The sequence below is a fragment of the Myiozetetes cayanensis genome, unplaced genomic scaffold (assembly GCF_022539395.1).
Source record: "Myiozetetes cayanensis isolate MyiCay16 unplaced genomic scaffold, myiCay2020 scf52, whole genome shotgun sequence".
NCBI lineage: Eukaryota > Metazoa > Chordata > Aves > Passeriformes > Tyrannidae > Myiozetetes > Myiozetetes cayanensis.
In genome coordinates this window covers 1-14,536 of record NW_026087765.1, presented here as the reverse complement: position 1 = coordinate 14,536, position 14,536 = coordinate 1, and the positions used below count along the sequence as shown (strand labels likewise).

Below are 14,536 nucleotides of genomic sequence, written 5' to 3'. Positions count from 1 at the left end.
AGACTACAAGCCCCATGTTATCCCATCAATACGACAGCCCAGGTGAGCCTTCCTTGAGCTCTCTCTGCCCGGCAGCGTGGCTGCATGGCGAGGACCTCCCCTGCAGCTGGGACACCTCCTAAGCTTCTCCTCGAGGCAGACGTCTTTTCCTGTGACAGACTTCCGGAGGAGTCTAAGCAGAGCTTTGTTTAAACTGTGGCTGGACTGCCTCTCCCTTTCAGCTGCAACACCTCTCCAGGTCTGAGGTTCCTTACCTGAGACTGAGAGATCCCTCTGTCCAGGGCAGAGAGACCCCCTCCACCCCAACAGTAAGGGACTGATGGCATGCAGAGTCAATACTAATGAAATTGATATTCAGTATTAGTTATTATAAACTTTGCATAGATAATTCCATTAGACATAAACTGCTGTCCAAATCTGAGACTAAGACTGGACCCAGACGCACCTAAGCTTGATAACGAATTTAGAAAGGGGGTCCCCTCTGAACCTCGTGATCCAAAAGGAGGGTCTCCCTCACCCTTCTGCATCTCCAGTCTCTGTGTAACTCATTCCAGATCAATTCTAGCTCCATTTTTCTCTGGGTGTTCCGTGCATGTGCTCAGTAGCAGAGTGAACTTTGCCATCGAGTGGTGTCAAGTCACTCTTGAACTATACCACATTCAGACCACTTTTGCTCATACACTGCTGATGATTCTTTAAGTGATCTAAATCACCCATTAGCAATCCTCCCATCTTTCTACCTTCTCTACCTCTCCCTGGCCCTTACTTCCATTCTGCCATACCCTATTCCCTTGCTGGTCTTTTCTGCCAGGCTTCTCCTTCCATTACCTCCTCTACCATTTCCATTTCTCCTTAAACACGTCTCATTTCTTGAGAAAACAGAAGCACAGAATCATTTAGGTTCTCTAAGATCAGCTAGTCCAGCATTCCCTCAGCATTGCCAAGGCCATCACTAAACCATATCCCCAGGTGCCACATCCACGTGGCTTTTAAATCCCTTCAGGGATGCTGACTCCTCTACTGCCCTTGGCAGCTGTGCCAGGGCTGGACAGCCCTTTTTGTGAAGAAATTTTTCCTAATATCCAAACTAAACCTGCCCTGGTGCAACCTGAGGCTGTTTCCTCTCCCACCACTTGGTACTTGGTAGATGAGCCTGACCCTCACCTGGCTACAACCTCCTGTCACGAGGCTCTTGTGTTGGTTGCTTCAGTTTAGACAGAAACTCATTCAAACTCTTCCACGGAAATCAAGTGTCCAAATATCAAAAACTGTAGCAATTAATATCATGAACTTTCCAGAGCTGACCCGAATGTTACCTCATTCTTTCTGAAAACCCCATGTGTTGTTTTCTAAATTTTCTGTTACAGTGTAGACACTTGTATTTAAAATACCACCCTTGTTTTTAGTGGCAACCACGGGAGTACTGGGAAACGTAAGCTGGGCTGAACTGGATTTTTATGCTCGCGTTTTGAATTGGAGCTGTGATTCCCTGGAAAACGGGCCACTCACAGACATCTAATGGCAGTAAGGTGGTTAGCATTAGGTTGTGCATCATCATTTGGGCAAGGAGATCTGAGACCAAAGGCTGCCTTCTGCTGCAGCTCAGGAGCTGTTGCAGTCATTTCAGAGAAGAGCTGAAGAGGTCAACTTGAAGATAAAACATACACTAAGTCTGTGGAGGAGTTCTGTCTGGTGCTGCAGTTCCACTGTGCTTTTGCTGTTGTACACAACAAAAAGAATAATCTTTTTCAGAGCTGTTTATTCTTTTACAAAATTACTTACTATCACAGCATGAGGATAACAAAGGCAAAAATTAACACGGTATTTATAGGCTGACTTCACTTACATGTCCCAGAGCATCTCTGCAGACACAACAAACCAATTCCTGCATTTCCTGTCATCCGTGTGTGATTCTATTTCCTACTTACAGATGTTGAAAAAAATTGATGAAGGATTCCTTTGATTTTTTGGAATCATGAAGCAAGTCCATGGCATGAGCAGAATGAGGCTCCATTTGTCCCCTTTCAAACTCAAACCTTTTCAATATGCTCTCACTGCCTGCCTTAAAATGTTAAAATCCACATTCCCCCATGGAATGTAACATGAGATACCAAAACAGTGAGTTTTAAGGGACAAACAGACCCTTCAGAAAGAGTCAGGCTGCTCTCAAGGTGCACTTTGAGGACCACTCTCAGATGACATGGTTGTGAGCTCTCCCCTGCAGGGACAGTTGTGAGCTCTCCCCTGCAGGGACAGTCTTACCTCCTGCAGGACTTTCCCAGTGCCAACACCGTTGTTTATGCAGTTACACCTGGAGTTGGATCAAGAAACTGAACAGGCTGAAAAATAACCTTGAAATTATCCATTTTCAGTTTTCTTTTGTAGCTCCAGTGCCCAGCTGCACGAGCACCACACAGGAGGCAGAGCTGGAGTGGAGAGGAAATCCCCCCCACCCCAGAGCAGCTCATGTTTAGATCAGTGCAGGGTGCTTGTGGCACCACCTGCTCAGTTTGAACAGGTCCAAGGGCCCCTTCCAGCTCCAGCACTCTCCATTAGCATCTCTGTTCTCCTACATAGTGCACAAGTTCTCACTGACTCTTCCTGAAGAAAGAGCAGGAAGGAGGCAGGTGACACAAATCACTTTCAGCAAAGCAAAATCTGTACTTGGGACTTTGGCTGGGGCAGGCATACTGTGACAGGAAAAGCTGACTGAGCTTCAGAGCATAGCCAGGCAGGTATATCCAGGCCTGGGCTGTGGCTGAATGTGGAAAGAGGAGCATAATGACAGGTGAGGTCAGTGCTGTCACCTGCAGGACAGTAACAACTGCTGCCTTGATTTGGAGTTAAATCAGTACTCACAGCAAACAGCCACAGGTTTATAGCAAAGACAGGAGAATTATCCGTGGGAAGAAGGGTAGGGATGGGGGATAGATCAAGTGGCAAGAAAAAAGCTAAACAAATCACTTTATTCATATTGTTACTGTCTCAGGAAAACCAGAGGGATTTCCATTCTCCAGAGGGGAAACAGAAGCAGAGAAGATACAGGCCCAGAGAGCAGGTCTCAGACCAACTAGGACTGGAAATCAGGAATTCCCAGCTCTGCCCATATTCCTCCAGGACCCTGCAGCAAAGATCCCCAAACTAATAACCCCATGCAGACAGCCACAGCCTCGTCCTCACAAAGGTCTTAGGGACTGCAACTGAAATGCTTTGAGCTGTTCCTGCTGCCAGAAACAGCACCACCTGCTCTGCAGACCCCCTCAAGCACAATCAAAGCAGCGGGCAAAGCAGGGCTGGCACATGTTGCACAAACACTTGTGTTAGGCCACAGAAGAAAACAAGAGAAAGTGGGAAGTAGCAGGAAGAGGAGAAGCCTTTCTTTTGGGAATTGTGCTGAATGAAAACACTTACCAGAGTCTGCAAACTATGACTCTAAAGCAACACAAAAGAAGTAAGGACTATAATGCTTACTAAACAGATACACAATATTAATTAGGTTTTATCTTTTAAGGTACATTTTAGGCAGAAAAGTAATAAGGAGAGTGACTAGGGGGAATTCTTGAGCTACTGCCTTTGGTACTACAGACTGTTCAACCTGTGCTTCAGGCACACACAGCTGTGGGGTTTGTCAAGTGATGTGCACACTGCATGCAGCATATAAAGCCCAGAGCAGGAGGTGTTCCATGTTCTGGGGAACAGGATAGATGGATCTGAACCTTCCCTGATCACCAGTGGATAACTCCCAGGGAATGCCCAGCCAGAGCCATTCATTTCACCCTTGTTTGCCCATCCCTGCCTTACTTAAACAGTCAGGTTTGAGTACCCTGGTGCTGGTACTGCCCTGTGTAACTGGTCTTGTAATTTGTTCAAACAAGCACCGCAGCCCAAAGGAGATCCATCTCCTCTCTCCACCGAGCCCACTTGCTCTGGCCGTGCTTCCTCCCGGAGCCAGCACAGCCCTCAGAGTGGCAGCACAGCACACCTGATCCAGGGCCAGGCTATCCCAGGCAGGAAAGCAAGAGCAAGCTTTTACCAAGATTGGTTCCCCACCTTCCACCCTCGGAACCACGATCCCCTGTAAGCATCCCAGCCATTACACACATGGCACAGACCCATCATTTCCAGCTCTGTGCCTTCTGAGCACTCAGGGAACTTTGGTGTTGACTGGGCTACGGCACAGAAACTACAGCAGCTCTGTGCAGGCGGTATGAAGGGCAAACAAGGAGTGTCTGTGCTGGAATGCAGTATGGAAATGCTTTCCTTTTGAATTAGGATGTCCCAAGCACAGGACGTGACTGCTGCCAAGGGTTGGTACTGGCCTTTGCTCTCATCATTTCATTATAAATCTAAACCTTCCCACCCTGCAATGCTCTTTGTTTTGAAAATGTGACTGAGTGGGAGAGACCATCAAAATAAATCATTTGGGATCAGTTTAGTGGTACATTCTACCCAGTGCTTGTAACTGTCAGTGCCATTAAAACAGCTCAAACAGCATCCCCTCAAACAGGGGGCTGTTCTGAGCCCCTCAGCAAGCACCCAGAGCCAGGTACAAGGCTCAGGTCCTGGCCTGCTTTATCAGCAAACAACCCAAGGCGTTCTCAGCACACGAAATATATTTCTAGGAAGGAAACAGTCTATAGTCCAGGATCAGTTGTAATCAAATGCAGCAAGGAAACGTTTCTGTAAATAAGTCATCACAGCACTCTATGGTTTAGGTTTAGGTAGCTCCAGGGGAATTGGAAGAGCTGTAAAGATCTGTGTGTGCTAATGGTGGCTCCAAACCATGTCCTGCACTCCTCTACTGAATGTCAGGGATTGGTCCAGAAAGCTGCACAGGATTTGCAGCTCTGCCCTTCCTGAGCAATGGCCCTTGCAATGACATTCCTTCACAGCCCATCTTCAGCTGCAACCACCTCACCACGCTGGAACATTCCCCATCTACCCAGTGCTGAGGCTGTGGAGGGTACTTGGAAGCCCTTTTGTAAGCCAGCCTGTACCTCCTATAAATATTATATAACAGTGATGCTGGGAAGAGTTACTATGGAGATTGGAAAGCTTGCCTTAAGGCAGTGACAGAAAGCTGCAATTTTATTCCAGCTATAAAGCAGTAACTAGAACACAAATCCTGGTACGACAGAGCACAAACCAAAAAGCTTTCCCGAGGCTTTTGGTAATGAGACCAAAAGCAGCGAAGCTACAGTTGGCATTTTTGGCCTTGCACAAACAGCAGGCAGGTTCACATCCACGGGCCAGTCACCAGGAACTGAGCTGATCCCATCCACTGCTGTGCCAGCAGGATGCAGCTGAGCTGTTCTGTCTGCAGCACAAACCTGCCCTAGCTGAGGAGTCAACTCCTCTCTCTTACATAATTCACAAGCTGGTATTAGCTACCTGATCTCAGATGGCAGTGCAGCACGCAGGTGTTCTGGGCTGTGGCCACAGGAAGCCTCTCCACACATCAACAGTCTGTGACCAGCAGATCTCCAGGGATGTGTTTAAGAATGCAGCGCTGTATTCCAAGGCAGCAGTTTCATCCTCACCTCCATCTTTCACTGGATATCCACTCTCAACAATCACACTGCTGCTGTTCACATTCAGGACTGCTTGCTATGATATTAATTTTATAAATTAAGCAGATGTGCTATGGATAAAGGCACCAAAAGCTCTCCCTAGTAAAGCAGAGCACTTCAAAACATCAGTCCCAAAGCACAGTCAACAGCCGTAACATTAAACAAAGCAAAAAACACCCCAAAACCCAAAGTGCTAACTTCTACATCACATTCTGTTCCAGACTAAGATCCAACACAAGCACTATTCCTGAAACGTGTGCCTTCACAGAAATTATCCAGTGCCAAGTTTACAAATCAGTCTTTTTCCCACCTGCCAATCTCTCAGACTTCTGCAATCTGCCTCCCTGCCTGCCTGAACGCACACAGCCGAGCTCCCTGGAACCAGCTCTATTTTCAGCAGGGATGACATAACTGCTGTCCCTGTCTCACAATTGTTACTTTGGGATGAATTTCACATACTTGCAGTGCCCTCCTGGAACACTGCATTAGAAATCACCTTTCCTGGGCTCCAAGGGAAAAACACAGCCCTAATCCTCAACACTGAGAGGAAAAGAATTCTGAAAGTGCTCCCTAAGAAAAGAGCAAATGTATCAGTTGCAAAGAAGACAGTCGGGATAAAATGATGTACCAAGGGCACACAGAGGCGTTCACAGCTCACCCTTCATTAGAGCCTGGCAGGGCTCAGCTTTTTAATAGACCATTATCATATAACCACTAGAGCTTAATTATAAACACCGTTATCCGGGGCTGCAGGGAAGGTCACCCACGCTCTGAGGGGAGTTACCTTCTTGATGCTCGAACTGACACAAAGTGATGTACAAGGCCCTCTCGTCCTGTGCCACAGCCGGCAGGCAAAGCTCAGGGACGCTGCTGCCCCGCGGGGCCCGAGTCCTGCACCGAAAGATAAAAGTTTCCCATCCCTCACTCCTCCCACGCTTCCATGAGCTCTAACACTTAACTCTACCCTTGCCTTTGGGCCAATACGGGTAAAAGCGCCATGAGGCACACGAAAAGTACATGCACCACCAGCCCCTCCGGCGTCTGGCCGAGGCCGTGTCCCCCCGGGCTGGCCGAGCCCCCCCGAACCCGCGCCCCACTCACTGTTATACTGGACTCCCTTGGCGAACCTCCTCTGCAGCGCCTGGTTCATGGACTGCAGCCCCGCGGGGATGTTCTTGTCGCGGACCGCAGCCTGGTCCGAGCCCACCAGCTTCTTCAGGGCCGAGAACATCTTCGCGGTCGCTCAGCGGCACGGCCGGACGGGCCGAGTGCGGCTCAGGGCCGGAGGGGGCTCAGGGCAGCGGCGGGGCCATGCGGGGCGGGGGCCGGCCCGGCGGGAGGGGCTGTGCTGGTGCGGGGGGCACTACCCGGCCATGTCCCGGGCCGGAGCGGTAAGGCCGGGGCCGGTGTGGGCGCCCAGCCGCCGGGGCCGGGGTCGGGGTCGGGGCCGGGGCCGGGGCCGGGGCCGGGGCCGGGGCCGGGGTGGGGCGCCCAGCCCCGCCGGGGGCCGGGGTCGGGGCCGGTGCCGGGGTGGGGCGCTCAGCCCCGCCGGGGACCGGGGCCGGTGCCGGGGTGGGGCGCTCAGCCCCGCCGGGGGCCGGGGCCGCGGGCCGGGCGCGGGGAGCGGGGGCGGCGCGGGGCTCCCGCCGCCGCCATCTTGGCTCTTCCGCCTCGCCGGGGGGGGCCGGAGCGCGCGCGCGGCGCGGGTACGGCGGCCGGCGGGGGACAGCAGGGCCCAGAGCGCGACCGCCGCGGGGACCCCCGGGACCCCCCCGTCACCTCCAGAGGCGGAGTGCGGCCTAACCCGTCCCAGAACCCACAGCCCCCCGAAACTCCTGCCAGCTTCACAGGCCCCCACCTGCGACACCCATAACCCCTCCTGGGGCCATCCCAGCATCCGTGGGTCCCCCCACAAACATTTCTAATTCCCTCCTGGGACCTCTGTAACCCCGGAACCCCCTCCTGGGACCCCCATAGCTGCCCGCTGACCCTCCCCCATAACCTCTCACGGGGCCAACCCTGAATCCTGGGACCACCCCCAAAACACCTCTAATCATTTCCTGGGACCCCTATACAACCTGGGACTCCCATAACCCCTGTCATCCCCTCGGTGCCAGCCCCATTTTCCCCCCGTGGCCCTCATAACCCTGTAATTCCCTCCTGTGACCCCTCAGGGTCCTGTCTGACACTGTATAATCTCCTGGTGCAAGTGATTGTCCTGTGACTCCTATCCCGGCTACAAATGGGTCTCCCCAGTCCCCCTGTGAGCCGGATCCAGCAGCAATCACTCACTTTCAGGGAGGAGCAGACAACCTGTTCTCTCCTTCCCGGCAGCTCACCCCCATTCCCTGGGAAATGGGGGGCTGAACCCCCTTCAGCAGGACTCCCTGAGCCTCTCAGCGTCCCACTTGGCCACCCCAGCCCTGTGTGTGCAGGGGGCAGCAGGCTGAGGAAGGGTCAGACACTCAGTGGGGAGCACCCAGCAACCCCACAAAGGTGGGGACACCCCACCGGGGAGGCCAGAAAGGACCTCCACAGCGTCCTCTGCCCCTCCTGCCCCTCCCACTCTGCTCCCCACCGGCTGGAGAACGGACACGGGGCTCTTTGGTCACATTAGAGGCATTTACTGCTGGAGGAGTCTCCTGTGCCGCCAGCAGCTGGCAGTGCTCTCCCGTGGGACCCCAGTGCTGGGTGCCAGCCCCTCGTCCTCTGCCTGCTCAGTTTGACAGGTGCAGAAATTCCTCGTCCTCTGCAAACAGAGAGACACACCAGGTGATGGACAGATCCCAGGCCCCTCCTTGCCCTGTGGTCAGACCGTGATGGATCTGCTTCCCACTTGTCCCTGCCAGCAGTGACGAGGGGCAGCTGTTGAGACTCTCCATGCACAGCCATGCTATCCTGCGATGTCACCTTGTGTCCCCCCACCCGCCATGGTGGCATTAACGCACTTTATATTGCTGACAGGGATAATAAAGGGTGGTTTCTGCCCTAAGACATATTACTCAGGCTCCAGCTCCCATCCTCAGGATCACAGATGGTCCCCAGCTCCTGCAGGCTGGGAGCAAGCTTGCTCTGGGCTGGCTGTGCTGAAAGACCCCTCAGTTTCCCCTGTCTGAGGGAAGATTTCCTCTGCCAGGCTCCTGACAAACCTGCTTGTCACTTTACCCCACGGCTGAGCGGTGCCCACTGTGCCTCCCTGGGAGGCTCAGGATGGAACCCCCTGTGCTGAGCTGGGGGGTCTGGCAGGTATCACACAGGAGTTACACCCCTAACAGGGACCCTGTTAAGGTTTGGTCCTTATTTGGTGTCAGGGTCTCTGGAACTCCCCCCAGTCTTTCAGCCCAGGGGCTTTTGCCTTTGCTTCCCATTGCACCTCAGCCTGCTCGGGGCCCTTCCCCCTTTTGTCAAGACCATTCTGAAGTTCAGTCATGGCTTCAGCACATCTGCAGCCTGTCCAGCCCCCCTGTGCCACACTGTCTGTGGGTTAATGGCCATATTCCCAATACAGCACAAAACCATCCCATCCCCGTCATTGACCTGTGACAAACCCATCCCAGGCCCATGACAGACCCATCCTGGACCCATCCCGACCCAGCACAGACCCATCCCAGAGCCAGGACAGCCCTGTACCACACCAGGAGGTGGTGCAAGGCTGCTGCCATGGCTTCCCCGGCACAAGGAGGGGCAGTGGGGGGTTGTAGGGGTACCTGCCAGTGGAGGAGCCCCGCAGTACTCCTTGCACTCCTTCTCTGAGTAGAACTGGTTGCCGTTGCCCTTGCAGCCCCCATAGCTGAAGGTGACGCACTTGCCCTGGGTGGCATCGAAGGCCCAGCGCGTCACCCATGCCTTGCAGGGACCCGGCATGATGGGCAGCCTGCAGGCAGCTGTGGGACAGGACTGTGTGAGGTTCAGGGGCCCCCGCACCTCCCACATGGGTGCGGGACATGCTCAGGTCCCCTCTGATGCCTCAGCAAAGGCACCTCCCGGTTCTGGCCTGGCCGGGCCTGTCCTGCGGCTCACCCTCGGTGCGGCAGGCCTGCAGGCACTCCTTCTCCGAGTAGAAGTTGTTACCGTTGCCCAGGCAGCCTCCATAGAGGAAGGTTTCGCAGGCCATGGAGGAGGAGTTGTAGAAGAAGCGGGAGAGCATCCCGCTGCAGGGCCCGGGGTCCCGGCCCAGCCGGCACGAGTCTGTGGGGCAGCACAGCCCGGGCTGTCACGGGCAGGTGGGGGCAGGGCAGGGGAGTCCCCATGCAACCCCCTCCCCTGGGACCTACCTTCCTTGTTGCCAATGTAAGGGGGCAGGGGGCCCGCGGCTGAGCCCTCCTCGGGGGGCAGCACTGCTCTCCGTGCCCTCTGCACCGGGAAGGAAGCACAGGGCTGCCATCAGCCCGTGGGAACTGCTGCCCACCCCATTGCCCCTGGGGTGGGCTATGTCAGGGGCACCTCAGGCTCTAACCCTCCCTCAGTCCTCCCAGCACATCTCCAGTCACTGATCTTTGATCCTCCGTGCCTCATGATCCTGTGCTCATCCTGGGTGGGAACCATGATCATGGGTTGTGGATGAAGACAGTTGAAGGACCCCAGCCATGCCCTGTGCTGGGGATGTGTCTCCATGGTGTGTTACCTACTCTCAAGTCAGATGGCTTGTTTCTCCTATGAAAATCTCATCCCCTCTGGAAAATCTTTCTAAACAAAACACTGTGAGACTGGGAGGTGCTGACTGATGGCAGCTGAAGGACCATTGTGGTGCTGAGCCTCCCCATGTGTGGAGAAGGGGCCTACAGCCTGGCTGGGACACTCACAGGCAGGCAAGGAGCAAGGAGACACCAGCAACCTTCGTGCCGTGGAAAAAATCAGAGGAGGAAAAAGCTGTTGCCTTTTGCTTGGAAATGAGCCCTAGTGCCCACCTGGTCCCCAGGGCCCTCACCCTGCCCCCATCCTTACAGGCAAAGCCCATCAGTAGAGATGGAAAAGCAGCTCCCAGAGTGATCAGTGGAGCTGCTGCCCAAACAACACGTCCTACCACACAGCCTCTCTCTGGACACCAGGTCTCCAGCGAGTTTGGCTTGGAAGGAATGTCCCCAGCTTTGATCTACTTCAGGAGGTCCCAGCTGTCCCACTCACCTGGGGAGCACTTTCAGTGTCCTGAGGAACACATTCACCTGCCCAGATGCAGGAGAGAAGATCAGCAGTGTGAGATGAAAGGTGTCTTCATCTCACCAAGTACTGCACTGTGCCCATGCAGGACCCCAGGGAAGGGGACACCCTCCCAGTTTTACCCCAATGTTCTTCCCCTCTTTCTGTTTTTTATCTCCCTCTCACAGAAGCACCACCTTAAAATGCCCACGCCCCCCTTCATCCCCCTAAAATCCCCACACCCCCCTTCAACATGCCAGCCCCTTCTGAGCCCCAGGCTGAGCAAAGAGCCCCTCAGATGCTGGGAACATCCAGCCATTGGGGACAAGTTGTGAGTGTCCCTGGGTGTCCCATGCCCTTGTCCCAGCACAGTGGGTGCATTGATCTGACAGCCCTCTTACTAGAAGCTGGTGCAATCCTGACTGATGCATGGCCTTATTTCCTTTCCATCCCATGCTACCAAAGCCCTTGTCTCTCCTCCCTCCCTCCTGACTATCCGCCATCTCCCCAGCCTGGTAAGCCAAGGAGGAGCAGCTGGAGTGCTCTGGTAACAGGAGAGGCACATGTTCCACAGGAGCTTACCTCTGTTGGCCAGGATGAAGATGGAATCCATGGGGATGCCCATCTCCAGAGCCAGCTGCTGGAAAGACTCAATGAGGTCCTCCCTCAGCTCTGGAGTCCTCCCTGAGAAAGAGAATGGGCTGTGAGCAGGGTTGGTGTGGGAGGGGGTCTGTCTGCAGTCCCCAACCACCCACTGACCCACAGAGCTCAGGTGGCTGCAGGCAGGTCCAGTACCAGTCTCCTCATCCTTGCCAATCAGAGAATCAAAGATCATCGAGCCCAACCATTGACCCAGCACTGCCAGGTCCACCACTAAACCATGTCCCTAAGCACCAGATCCACACATTTCTTGAACACATCCAGATTCCACCACTTCCTTGGGCAGCCTGTTATTCTTGACCAGCCTTGACTAAGGCTTTGGACAAAGTGGGTTTAATGGTTCTTAATCATGGAAGACAGCATCTCCTGCCACTTCAGGGCCTGGGTTTCCTCCGAGCAGATATCACCACCTTCATCCCAAACCCCATGCTGATTTGGATGTTCTTTGCCTTATGTGGCTTTAACAGAGCCATGAGACTCCACCTCTGTCCTGCCAAAGATGAGCTGTTCCAAGGCACAACTGCCAAAATCCACGGTCAAGTCCCTCAAGGCTAAGGGAGCTGATACCCTCAGGTGGTGTTTCTGAGCTGTGCTGGTGCACCCCAGAGCCTGCTCACCCTCAAGTGCCATGGTCAGACGTACCATACAGCTTCAGGGTGGTGGTTGGGCCAAAACTGCTTTTCTTCTTCATCAGGATGACAGCGTATTCTTCATAATTGGTGCGGAGCACGTAGGACTGGATAGACACATCCCATGCTGGATGAGACAGAGACACAGGGGACGTCATTCCTGCCCCTCAGGGAGAGATGGAGCAGTGTAGGACAGCCTCAGATCTGGGGGCTGAAATCAGGCCCCTAATTAAAGAAAACATAATTCTTGTGAAACAGACTCATAAAATCATGACTCCCTTTTGGCTCACCAGGCTCTCAGCCAAGGGGATTGTAAACCAAGGGCTGCAGACAACTGAGATGCCACCAGTGCTTCTGAAGTGTGGCTGGTGGGAGCCTGCCCCAGCCTGCGACCCTGGGGACAGGACCAACCTGCTAGAACATCTCATCATCCTGTGCCTATGCAGGGACATTGTTGAAACAGCCCTTTCCCCTGACTTTTACTCCAGACTTTGACTGGAAATAACCCAAACTGGAATGGCATCTGAGCCCTGCTCTCCCCATCACCCAGCCGTGCCACAGCCCAACTCACTGGGGTTGTAGTAGGTGTATTTTCCAGGGATACTGGTTTTCTGGTACTCTCCCGAGACTTTTGTGCAGTCACCTTGCCTGGAGGGAAGAGGAAAACAATCAGCTACTTGGAGTGATCATTTCCCCTGGTTATAGCATGAGAACCATGTCTTGGACTACAAGGCCATGGCACAGGACCCCCAGAATCGCCTTGCCCGAGGCATTGGATGTTTGAGCCCAATTCCATGCCCTCCTCAGGGCTGCCAGACAGAGCAAGTAACCCCCCGTGTCCTATCCCAGCACCCCCGAGTAGGGGGGCTCTGGAGGAGGCTGAAGCACTCCCAGCAGTGCCCCGTACCGCAGCCTGGTGCTGGCAGTGCTGATCTGGTCCGTGCTGGGGCCGGGGCCCAGCACCAACGTGCCCATGCTGAACTTCTCCTTGTAGTTCTTCATCCATTTGCAGGTGGTGCCAATGGCGATGTCGTACCACTTCCCGTACATCTGTGGGGAGAAGAGAGGGAGGTCTCCACCATGGGCACTCTTGGCGCACATGGTTTTCTGTAGAGCTGAAATATTCATGCCCCAGAGAGAAACTGGGAGGTGATGACATGGGGTGCAGAGGCCAGAGCTGCTTCAGGATTTGGGAAGCAGATCAGCACTGAGCAGGATTTTCCCAGGTTCTCTGACCACCAGGCAGGGCTGGAGGCATCAGGCTGCCATCCCCCTATGTGTACCAGTGGAACCCAGACCCAGGCACACATATGGAGCTATGTGAAGCCTGGCAGGGGGCAGGGCTGGCTGTGGGGAATCTCCCAGGGAGCCTGCATCCCACAGAATTCCCACAGATATTCCATGAGAACCATCTGAGCTGGCGTTCAGGCTGCAGACACTCTGCCTGGGTATTTGCCAGGATGAGGCCACTCTAAAGGCTGGCACCCTCTGACTGGCACCCAGGGAGTGCCTCGCTGCCAATGCCAATCCCATAGGCATTATTGCCCTTCTCTCTGGAGGAAAATGAAATCAAGTCTACCCCATCCCTTTTTCCCCCAGAATTAAGGGACTACAAACTGCCATTACCCGCTCAGCCTCAAAATTCTCCTGCACTTGGATATCCTCATCCTGGTCTCCGATGGGGGTTCCGCTGGCCACAGCAAAGAGGAGGAGGAAGGAAAGCAGTTCCCAAATAATCATGGCTGGTGACTGCAGAGTGCTGCTGAGCCCCAGTGTGCCAGTGGGATCCTGGACTCTGTGCTGTCCCCACTGCGCAGCACTGTGACCTTCAGCCCAGGGCCAGCGGGGCTGGCCGGCCTGCGGGGGAAGCTGGGGGGGGAGGGAGGATGTGCAACCTAGACAGGCATTGCGGCATTGCCACCGCCCTTGGTGGTGGGGGGGATTTGTAGGGAGCTGGTGTGGAGTGCGGGAGGGGAGACGGGCACCCTCCCGCCGTGCCAGGCCGAGTTCCTCACCCTTGCCTGTTTCTACACCACTGCCTGACCTCTTACTGTGGCCAGGAGCTGTCTGACCCTCTATTCTACCTTGGGATTCATATTCCTGCTCTGGCATCCTACAAAGAGCCCTGATGATTCCCCCAGCCCTAACAGACCAGCCTGACCTCTTGTAGAGGAGAGGACCGAAGGGTTGCCAGTGCTCACCTCAGGCTACCTAATCCTGACCAGTGTCCATAGGGAACAGAGCCTGAGTTGCCTGCTTGCCTTCTGGACCCCCTTCCAGGCAGTCCCATCATCCTGGATCTGGCTATGTGTCACCCAAACCCACAGCTGAGCATCCCTGGGCCTAGAGGAGCTGGAAGCACTGGGCACACCATCCTTCCCAGCACTGTTTGCCTTCGTGGGATGATTAACTGAAACCAAACAGCCTGAGGGAAACTGTAAACAGAGCAAAGGGCAGGAGCTCCTCTCCAGACAGCCACAGCCCCAGCATCTGTGGAGAAAGGCCTGAGCTGTGGCACATTGGCAGGAGTCGACTGGACCT

General features: G+C 54.4%; 2 protein-coding genes across 5 annotated transcripts in view; both read right to left on the bottom strand.

Moving 5' to 3' along the window:
* The window catches only part of RABL6 (RAB, member RAS oncogene family like 6), a 56,009-nt gene extending 49,041 nt beyond the window's left edge, over positions 1–6,968 (bottom strand). The window contains exons 1-2 of one of the 3 annotated variants that reach the window (XM_050334285.1): positions 6,698–6,968; positions 6,355–6,461 (exon numbers count right to left, since the gene is read on the bottom strand). In XM_050334285.1, the coding sequence (XP_050190242.1) occupies positions 6,355–6,461; positions 6,698–6,801 (211 nt within the window). In that variant the 5' untranslated portion in view covers positions 6,802–6,968. Of the gene's footprint in view, positions 1–6,354; positions 6,462–6,671 lie in introns of all 3 variants that reach the window. The other 2 variants (XM_050334286.1, XM_050334287.1) reach the window with 2 other exon arrangements.
* A 1,205-nt stretch (positions 6,969–8,173) lies between these two features.
* On the bottom strand, positions 8,174–13,813 carry AMBP (alpha-1-microglobulin/bikunin precursor). 2 transcript variants are annotated; one of them, XM_050334327.1, is made up of 10 exons: positions 13,622–13,813; positions 12,903–13,045; positions 12,567–12,643; positions 12,009–12,122; positions 11,289–11,390; positions 10,695–10,732; positions 9,845–9,923; positions 9,591–9,758; positions 9,278–9,454; positions 8,174–8,279 (listed from the first exon to the last, which is right to left on the bottom strand). In XM_050334327.1, exons 1-10 carry the CDS (start codon positions 13,733–13,735, stop codon positions 8,194–8,196), a joined length of 1,098 nt encoding a protein of 365 aa, XP_050190284.1. In that variant the 5' UTR covers positions 13,736–13,813; the 3' UTR covers positions 8,174–8,193. The 2 variants fall into 2 exon arrangements, with proteins under 2 accessions (XP_050190284.1, XP_050190287.1); XM_050334330.1 differs by having other exon boundaries at positions 8,174–8,319; positions 13,622–13,812.
* Between the last annotated feature and the right edge of the window lie 723 nt (positions 13,814–14,536).